This window comes from Coregonus lavaretus (genome assembly GCF_964263955.1).
Source record: "Coregonus lavaretus genome assembly, contig: HAP1_SCAFFOLD_842, whole genome shotgun sequence".
Classification (NCBI taxonomy): Eukaryota; Metazoa; Chordata; class Actinopteri; order Salmoniformes; family Salmonidae; genus Coregonus; species Coregonus lavaretus.
The window spans coordinates 202,965-213,211 of NW_028167091.1; the positions used below are offsets into that span (position 1 = coordinate 202,965).

General features: G+C 42.7%; 1 protein-coding gene across 1 annotated transcript; it reads right to left on the reverse strand.

Moving 5' to 3' along the window:
- Positions 1-3,337: 3,337 nt before the first annotated feature.
- On the reverse strand, positions 3,338-5,057 carry LOC311113890 (uncharacterized protein; the record flags this gene model as incomplete). The annotated part of the gene is made up of 4 exons (XM_084189171.1): positions 4,970-5,057; positions 3,732-4,052; positions 3,540-3,628; positions 3,338-3,430 (listed from the first exon to the last, which is right to left on the reverse strand). The coding sequence occupies exons 2-4, from the start codon at positions 4,012-4,014 to the stop codon at positions 3,338-3,340; spliced, it is 465 nt and encodes a 154-aa protein (XP_084045297.1). The 5' UTR covers positions 4,015-4,052; positions 4,970-5,057.
- Between the last annotated feature and the right edge of the window lie 5,190 nt (positions 5,058-10,247).

Consider the following 10,247-nt stretch of genomic DNA (forward strand, 5'->3'; position numbering starts at 1 on the left):
TAACTGCCGTTTACCAATGGAATATATTTTAGAATATTTTTAAAGACCCGTAATCAACCGCAACACCCCACATCAACAACGATCCAAGTATTTTTAATCTGTACACTTTCAATGCCCTCTCCCCAATCAACGAAATCACTAATGCCCAAATTTTGTGAGTAATCTCACCTTTAAAGCCGGCTTGGACAGTAGTCACCTCGCGTCTCAGGCAGGAAGCAGAACAATGCAGTCAGAATCTCGGTAGGACCTCCATTTGTGGTATCGTGTCGAATGCTGGTGGGTATTGCTGTCGATCAAAGAATCCCCTTAGGCTGTATCGTGTTTTAGAGACTTTTATTAAGACCACGAGGTTACAGCGTAAGTACAGACTCGAGATGTCCGGAGAACCAGACCCAAATAAATCTTTCTGTATTCTGCCGTTCCGTCGTTGGTCCCCCCTCATATATAGCCTTCCAAGATGTGGGTGGCTCCTCTACTGTCCAATCCCCATGTCTACACCACACTTCCTGTGTCCTATGTGGCGTCACACTAAAACCTTCCCTCTTGATACCCAAAGTCAACATTCTTTCAGTTCCATTTAAAAAACATTTAACACCATCATATTGTCAATACACTACAATAACAACAAAACATTATCTGAACTCACATCAATTATCCACTGAGTGTACAAAACATTAGAAACATCTTCCTAATATTGCGTTGCACCCTAACCTTTTGCCCTCAGAACATCCTCAATTTGTCGGGGCATGGACTCTACAAGGTGTCAAAAACATTCAACAGGGGAGCCGGCCCATGTTGACTCCAATGCTTCCCACAGTTATGTCAAGTTGGCTGGATGTCCTTTGGGTGGAGGACATTCTTGATACACACGGCAATCTGTTGAGCGTAAAATACCCAGCAGCGTTGCAGTTCTTGACACACTCAAACCGGTTTGCCTGGCCCCAACTTCCATATCCTGTTCAAAGACACTTAAATCTGTTGTCTTGCCGATTCACCCTCTGAATGGAACACATACACAATCCATGTGTCAATTATCTCAAGCCTTAAAAATCTTTTTTTTTTAAACCTGTCTCCTCCCCTTCAGATACACTGATTAAAGTGGATTTAACAAGTCACATCAATAACGCTTCATAGCTTTCACCCAGATTCAACTGGTCAGTCTATGTCTGGGAAAGAGCAGGTGTTCTTAATGTTTTGTATACTCAGTGTAGAATTAACACTTGTCAACAATAACTTTAATGTAATTGATATAATACAATACAATATTCATTTACGTTACTTATTGATTGATTGATTGATTGATTTGTACAACACCATCTATTGTATATCAGACCTGCACTAAGTACTATACTTTCTCTGTAACCCACAGATCATAAGAGAATAACATCATTATCTCTATATACTACTAACATCATAACAATAATCTACATCCTAATCAATATCATAACATTTATAATCAATAACATAATTATCTATATACTACTAACATCATAACAATAATCTACATCCTAATCAATATCATAACATTTATAATCAATAACATCATGAGAGGTAAACAACAGCAACAATCCCCAACAACAAACCAAAATGACTTGAGAAAAAGTTGATCCCTTGATTTAAGTATGAACAGATGTAAGATCTAAGAGAAACACTAAATAAGATAAAGACATGAAGACAAAAGCTAAAAGCAGCAATATATTCTGGAACACAAAACAGACGTAATTGAGCTACTCTCTAAAAATAATTAAAACCCCATGTTACCAAAACCCCATGTTACCCAAAACCCCATGTTACCCAAAACCCCATGTTACCCTAAACCCCATGTTACCCAAAACCCCATGTTACCAAAAACTCCATTTACCAAAAACCCCATGTTACCCAAAACCCCATGTTACCAAAACCCCAAGTTACCCAAAACCCCATGTTACCCAAAACCCCATGTTACCCATAACCCCATGTTACCAAAACCCCATGTTACCCCATTCCCCTTGTTACCCAAAACCCCATGTTACCCAAAACCCAAAGTTACCAAAACCCCATGTTACCAAAACCCCATGTTACCCAAAACCCCATGTTACCCAAACCCCCATGTTACCCAAAACCCCATGTTACCCAAAACCCCATGTTACCAAACCCCAAGTTACCCAAAACCCCCATGTTACCAAAACCCCATGTTACCCAAACCCCATGTTACCCAAACCCCATGTTACCCAAAACCCCATGTTACCAAAACCCCACGCTACCCAAAACCCCATGTTACCAAAACCCCATGTTACCCAAACCCCCATGTTACCCAAACCCCCATGTTACCCAAAACCCCATGTTACCCAAAACCCCATGTTACCCAAAACCCCATGTTACCAAAACCCCATGATACCCAAAACCCCATGGTACCATGGTGGTACAAAACAAACAAAAATGAATAATGGTGGTTACAATCACTCCTTTTAGATTTCTTCCAAGGTTATAAAAAGATAAACTAATTCTTAACTTGTGTTATTAAAATTAGAACCACTTAAGGTTTGTCACCACATTTTAAACACCAGTCCACTGCTGACCATCGAGTTCAAAACACAAAACTAACCTAAGATCAGCATGTAGGGTCAGCATCATTCTACTCCTACTCAGTCCCCTGGGCTGCTCTCTCCTCTCCCGGTCCAGCTTCAGCTCTGGAGCTCAGAGAGACCATCTCCATGGCATTGGCATCAACATAAAGATCCATGCTGCTCACCCTGTTCACTCTCTTCTGCCTCCTGGTGGTCTAGGGAGACACAGCACCAAGAGTGAGTGAGTGAGTCAGTCATGGACTAATAATGGAAACACTTCAAGATAAAGAATCTAAGATAAACACTAAATAAGATAAAGACATAAAGACAAAAGCTAAAAGCAGCAATACATTCTGGAACACAAAACAGACGTAATTGAGCTACTCTCTAAAAATAATTAAAACCCCATGTTACCCAAAACCCCATGTTACCATAACCTCATGTTACCAAAACCCCATGTTACCAAAACCCCATGTTACCAAAACCCGATGTTACCATGGTTGCAAAAAAACTAACTAAAAGGAATCATGGTGGTTGCTGTCACTCTTTTTAGATGTCTTCCAAGGTTCTAGAAAGATAAACTAATTCTGAACTTTTCAGCTATTATTAAAATCCCGGTCTCTCTGTGTGTCTGTCTCTCGTTCTCTGTGGGCGCGCACGCACAGAGAACGGCGTGCGCATAGAGAACGAGAGATGCGCGCGCCCACAGAGAACGAGAGACAGACACACAGAGAGACCGGGATTTTAATAATAGCTGAAAAGTTCAGAATTAGTTTATCTTTCTAGAACCTCTAGAACCTCTCGTTCTCTGTGCGCGCGCGTCTCTCGTTCTCTGTGCAGAAGAACAAACCAAAGATAGTGCAACACAAGTCAAAGATACACATCTGGTTAATCACACACCTTAAAGACAGATATAGACCAATGTAGAATCTGAACCCTGCTCATAGACACAAACATTTAAATGACTTGTAACGTCTGAGTAAATGTCTTTACCTTGTAGTACAGGTAGATGGTGGTGATGGCTGTCAGTAGGATCAGCAGCACTACAACGTGTCTGATGATGAAGGCTGGCAGAGGAGAGGCTGCAAACAGAAACACCTTTGATGAGGGGACTGGTCATCATCACATAGATCTGTGGGAAATCTGTCAATGACAAAGTTATAAGTCTGGATCATGTTCAGTTACCTGTGACGGTGAGGTTGAGGAGCTCACTCTCAGAGGAGAAGTTATGAGAGAAAACATAATTGTCATAAACACAGCTGTAGTTCCCTTGGTGGGAGTCATCTGCAGCAGGGAAGAGGAAGGCAGCAGAGTGATTGACAGCTGGCTGGGTCTGGGTTCTGTTGGAGCCGGTGAACGTGAGGAGGAAGGAGCCTCCTGGGTACTGTGGCTGAGTGGAGCAGGTGATGGTGAAGTTGTAGCCCCTAAACACTTCGGGCCCCTGGTGGCCCCTGGAGACTCCTCCCATTGAGTCAGTCAGGAAGATATCAGGCTGGACCAGGAGATCTGTAACAAGAAAAGAGAACAAGAAAAACCTCTTCAACTAGTTTCCTATAGATATGACAATAACATCAGCATGTAACAGTGCTAGCCACCCTCCCTCACAGGGCAACATGAGTAGTGGGCCTACAGTCACTGAGACATCATATGTTGATATCAGGCTGAAGCAGGACATCTGGAACAAGAGGAGAGAAAAAGAAAACGTAGCTCCTCAACTACTTTCCTCATTTAGATATGACAATAACATGACGTGACAGTGGTAGTGAGTAGAGACGTTCACTGAGATAACACTCAAATACAAAAGCATTCTGCGATATTTAAGTTGTATTTGATACCTACTTGACTGAGTGATTTATTTTGCAGACTTACAAGCAAACAGTCATCATTAGAGGGGCAGAGGAAGTTGAATGAATAAAGGGAATCAGTGGAATATAATGATCATATATTGATATTTCCTGAGCAGATCACTTATGTGGCCTACCACTTCGTGGCTGAGCCAATGTTGCTCCTAGACGCCACGTCGAAAGTCACTGAGCTCTTCAGTAAGGCCACACAAGCTACTACCAATGGTGGTCTGTGGATTGTATGGCTTTGTGTGATCGATCCTATACACCTGTCAGCAACAGATATGGCTGAAATAGCTGAATCCACTACATTTACATTTTAGTCATTTAGCAGACGCTCTTCTCCAGAGTGACTTACAGTTAGTGAGTGCATACATTATTTTTTCATCCCTGCCGGCCATTCCCTCCCCTACCCTGGACGACGCTGGGTCAATTGTGCGCCGCCCCATGGGTCTCCCGGTTGGAGCCGGCTACAACAGAGCCTGGATTCGAACCAGGATCTCTAGTGGCACAGCTAGCACTGCGATGCAGTGCCTTAGACCACTGCATTTTTGGCCATAAAGTGTAGCTTGTTATTACCTGAGCAGATCACTGTGAATCCAAGAAGGAGATCATAAATTGAATACCATGTCCCACACTCCCTCAGTGAAGACTCAGACCCAGAACAGTAAACTCCAAACCCTCCATTGGTGTTTCCAGGTAGATCTGAAACAATGGAGCCACAACCCAGCTGTCTACACACTACTGCAGCTACAGTCTTCTTCCTGTCTACAGCTCCCACAGTCCTCCACTCTCCCTGGTCGTACCACTCCACTCCACCAGCACAGCGACTGCCTCCTCCCACCAGCCTCACATCATCAGGCTCTGAGAAAAGAAGAGAGAGAGACAGTAATCTTACTATTTTCTCACTAAAACACATCTACAGCGGGCTCCAAAATTACTGGCACCCCTGACTGCACCAACAATACATTAAAAAATATAAACAATACTGTACTTTATTAATGTTTCAATGGAACCAACCAAAATCATACAATTATTTAATACAAAATAAATGTCACCTAAATCAAGGTTTCATAATTATTGGCACTCCTCATTTGGTACTTAGTGCAACCACCTCAGGCAAGGATAACAGCATGGAGTCTTTTCCTGTAATGTTTGACAAGGTTAAGGAACATATTTGGAGGGATTTTGGACCATTCCTCTATGCAGATCCTTTCAAGATCCTTCACATTCTTGGGTTTGCACTTATTACTGCCCTCTTCAACTCAGCCCACAGATTTTTGATTGGATTGAGGTCCGGCGACTGAGATGGCCTTGGCAGAACATTGATTTTGTTGTCACAGAACCATTTCTGTGTGAATCTTGAGGTATGTTTTGGGTCATTGTCTTGTTGGAAACTCCACCTACGGCCAAGTCCCAGCCTTCTGGCAGAGAAAACCAGATTGTCAGCCAAAATTGCCTGATACTTGGTGGAATTCATTATGCCATCAATCTTAACCAGTGCCCCTGGACCTCTGGAATTAAAACAGCCCCAAATCATCACTGACCCACCACCATATTTCACCGTGGGTATGAGGTGACTCTCCTTGTATGCATCTCTGTTTCGACGCCAAACATGTCGATTCTGTATCTGACCAAAACGTTCAATTTTGGTCTCACCTGACCAGAGCACCTTCTTCCAGTCATAATTTAAATGACGTTTGGCAAACTCCAAGCGCTTGCGTCTGTGTCTTGGGGTCAGAAAGTGCTTTCTTATGGCAAACCTTCCAAAGAACCTGTGGTTGTGGAGGTGGCGTCTGATGGTGCTTTTTGAAACCTGGTGACCCCAAGACGCCACCAAGGCCTGCAATTCGTTCACAGTGATTCTTGGGGATTTTGTTGCTTCTCTCACCATCCTCCTCCCTATCCTGGGGGGCAAAATGCATTTGTGTCTTCTACCCGTGAGGTTTTCAACTGTTCCATATCTTTTTTTATTTTTAATAATTGCCCTGACAGTGCTCAGTGGTATATTCAATCGTTTGTGGATCTTCTTGTAGCCATTACCAGATTTATGAAGGTCTACGACCATCTGTCTCTTTTGAACTGCCAGTTATTTTGTTTTCTTCATGGTGTTGGATGACAAAGGGATATTGTATGCGTGTTACCTCATTTTTATACCCTAGTGAAACAGGAAGTGATGTAATGGCTCAATATAGTTCCTTAAGACTTAGATACACTTAAATAAGTGGAATTTAATTCCTGGTTGATAGAATAATTATTAATGACTAATTATTACACCCTGAAACTGTGTGAAATGTGTTAGAATGTGTGAGTGTAGGACCAGTAAAGATTATGACATTGAGCTACTATTTAGCAATGTGAGTAAGAGTTAGACCAGACAACAAAGGACAAGGAGAACTGGCTACAGACAACTGGGAAACCAAGATAACAAAGGACAAGGAGAACTGGCTACAGACAACTGGGAAACCAAGATGAAGGGGCCTCCCAATTAAGGGAGGAGAGAAACGGTTAGGCTTTTTAAGGAGTATGAGGACGGCGATAACTAAGGAATGCAGCCTATGATAAGAACATGTGTGTGTGACCTGATGGTTAGGAGAGCAGAGGAAAACAGCCTGCCTAAAAGGGGTGGGGTTTTTGTATGACGTGTGAGTATAAAAGATGGACTCTGAAATTGTGATGAACAGAATTCTCAATGAATAAAGGCCTGACTATGCAGACCGGGACTCTGTCTGTTTATTGATCCAAAAGCATTACAACCTTTTGGGAGACACACAGAGACACTGAAATAGTTGAGTTCAACCATTGAGATTAAAATATTCACTTAACACTGGTTTAATTTTGGTAGATGTTATTTACAATAATCTTTAAGGGAGCAATTAATTGTGAAACCTTGATTTGGAGGACATTGATTTTTAATTTAATCAATAAATGATTTTGGTGGGTTCCATTGGAACATTAATATAGTACAGTATTTCTCACATGTTGGTATTTTCAGTTTCTCTCTATAATTATAGTGTTTATATTTCTGTAAGTATTGTTTGTGCATTGCCAGACAGGGGTGCCAGTAATTTTGGAGCCCACTATATATTGCCTCTCATATTCTTCACTCCAGGCGAGAATCAATGTTGATTGAGTGACAAACTGTTTCTTACCTGAGCAGGTGAGTCCAACAGCATTACCAGGTAGGCAGGTGTTGTTTTTTCTGTCTGAGGTGTCACAGTCCAGGAGAAGGGACTCATTGCCTTTACACTGGAACTCTTTATCCCAGGTCTGACCCTCACCTTCTCCATAGAGCCCCCCCTGTAGAGCTGCAGGAGCCCCACAGCCAAGCTCCCCACAGACTACCTCTGCATCCTGCTGGTCAAAGTCAGCTTCACACACTGAGGCCCAGGACTGACTGGACTTCACCTCCAGTCTCCCAGAGCAGAGACCAGCTCCATCCACAAGCTGCACAGACTCTGGAGAAAAAGAGTTGGTTGAACATTCAATCAGTTTTGTTGATGACACTGTCAAGGACTAAACACAAATATGTTGGATAAAAGATTGTAGTTTGCTATGTTTGATACTGTAAGAGGTAGAAATGGGTTCTTAGTCACTCAGGACAGGGTTGGGAATAATGCAGGCAGGAGGCAGGAATAAGTTCACTTCACTTTATAGAAAATAAACAGCTGGACATCCATCAGGCAGCTTCACTTCAGTAACATCTGAACTACACTGATCTGCCCATGCACATCTCCCATAAACCAATATGACAAACACAAATATAATGTTTAAATACATCTAACATCTCCCCCTCTCTTTAAATGAAATGGAAAACACATAAAATATGATATATGCTAATCTTGTATAATGTACAAATCAAATCTCTCAATATTACCAGTGTCTTACCTGAACAGATCACATGATGATAATATCCACCATTACAGACACCAGGTCCTCCTCTACGGATGTCACACTCTCTAATAGTAGACTCATCTCCACTGCATCTCAATAGTGTGACTCCTCCTCTTCCCTTTTCAACCAGAAGTTCTGCAGATTCAGCTACAACATTCCCACAGCCCAGCTCTCTACACACAACCTTAGTCTCTCTCATGCTCCACCACTCAGTACATAGACCTGACCACTCTCCTCTGTAGAAGACTTCCACTGTCCCAGAGCAGGAAGTGGTCCCATTCACCAGTCTGACTGAGAGTTCAGCTGTAAACAGCAGAGAGGAAAACCCAGTGGTGAGGACATATTATGACAGTGCTTCTGTTATTCTAACAGCAGTAATGCTTTGTGGTTGACAAGTATTAGCAGTGCCATAAAACAGTACTTGTTATTGGGTTTTAGAATGGTGTGTATGGACACATGAATTTCTCCATGTGGGATAATAAAGTTGACTAATATTGAACCGCTATAATCACTGTAGATTTATACTCTACCTACCTGGTGGACTGATGCTTTGAGCCTGGAGATCTGAGGAGAAAGAGGAAGAGAGAGAGAGAGAGAGAGAGAGAGAGAGAGAGAGAGAGAGAGAGAGAGAGAGAGAGAGAGAGAGAGAGAGAGAGAGAGAGAGAGAGAGAGAGAGAGAGAGAGAGAGAGAGAGAGAGAGAGAGAGAGAGAGAGAGAGAGAGAGAGAGGTTAAATGAACATCAACATGACCTTTCATGATGTGATGGGGAAGATAGGCTTATCGATGGTATGATGCAACAACACACGTGTGTACATACACTATAGATACAAAAGTATGTGGACACCCCTTCAAATTAGTGGATTCTATTTCAGCCACACCCCTTCCTGACAGGTGTATAAAATCGAGCACACAGCCATGCAATCTCCATAGACAAACATTGGCAGTAGAATGGCCCATACTGAAGAGCTCATTGACTTTCAACGTGGCACCGTCACAGGATGCCACCTTTCCAACAAGTCAGTTTGTAAAATTTCTGCCCTGCTGGAGCTGCCTAGGTCAACTGTAAGTTCTGTTATTGTGAAGGGAAACGTCTAGGAGCAACAACGGCTCAGCATGAAGTGGTAGGCCACACAAGCTCACAGAACGGGACCGCTGAGTGCTGAAGCGGGTAGCGTGTAAAAACCGTCTGTCCTCGGTTGCAACACTCACTACGAGTTCCAGACTGCCTCTGGAAGCAACGTTAGAACAAGAACTGTTAGTCGGGAGCTTCATGAAATGGGTTTCCATGGTTGAGGAACCGAACAAAGCCTAAGATCACCATGAGCAATGCCAAGCATCGGCTGGAGTGGTATAAAGCCCACCGCCATTGGACTCTGGAGCATTGAAAACGCGTTCTCTGGAGTGATGAATTACACTTCACCATCTGGCAGTCCAAAGGAAAAAATCCACGCAGCAATGTATATTTAACATTACCTCACTAATGCTCTTGCGGCTGAATGGAAGCAGGTCCCCGCAGCAATGTTCCAACATCTAGTGGAAAGCCTTCTCTGAACAGTGGAGGCTGTCATAGCAGCAAAGGGGGACCAACTTCATACTAATGGTCATGACTTTGGAATGAGATGTTTGACAAGCAGGTGTCCACATACTTTTGGTCATTTAGTGTACATTCCCTTTCCATGGAAATGTGTAACTCTCTTTGCAGATGAGTTTATATCTAATTTAATACCTTTGCTTTGTCTGTTTTTTAAATCATTCATTTCAGAGGTCAGAGGTCAAGCTGAGCCGGACCAAAAGTGGAAGAGTGGAAAAGGTTACTGGTTGTGATGACATCACTGGTTAGAAGTCAGTGATGAAAAGATATTCAGTTGACTGCATGTTAGTCTGTTGATGTTAATTTAACCTCTCTCTCTCTCTCCCTCCCTCCCTCCCTCCCTCCTGTTGATCTTGACTCAGGTAACAGAC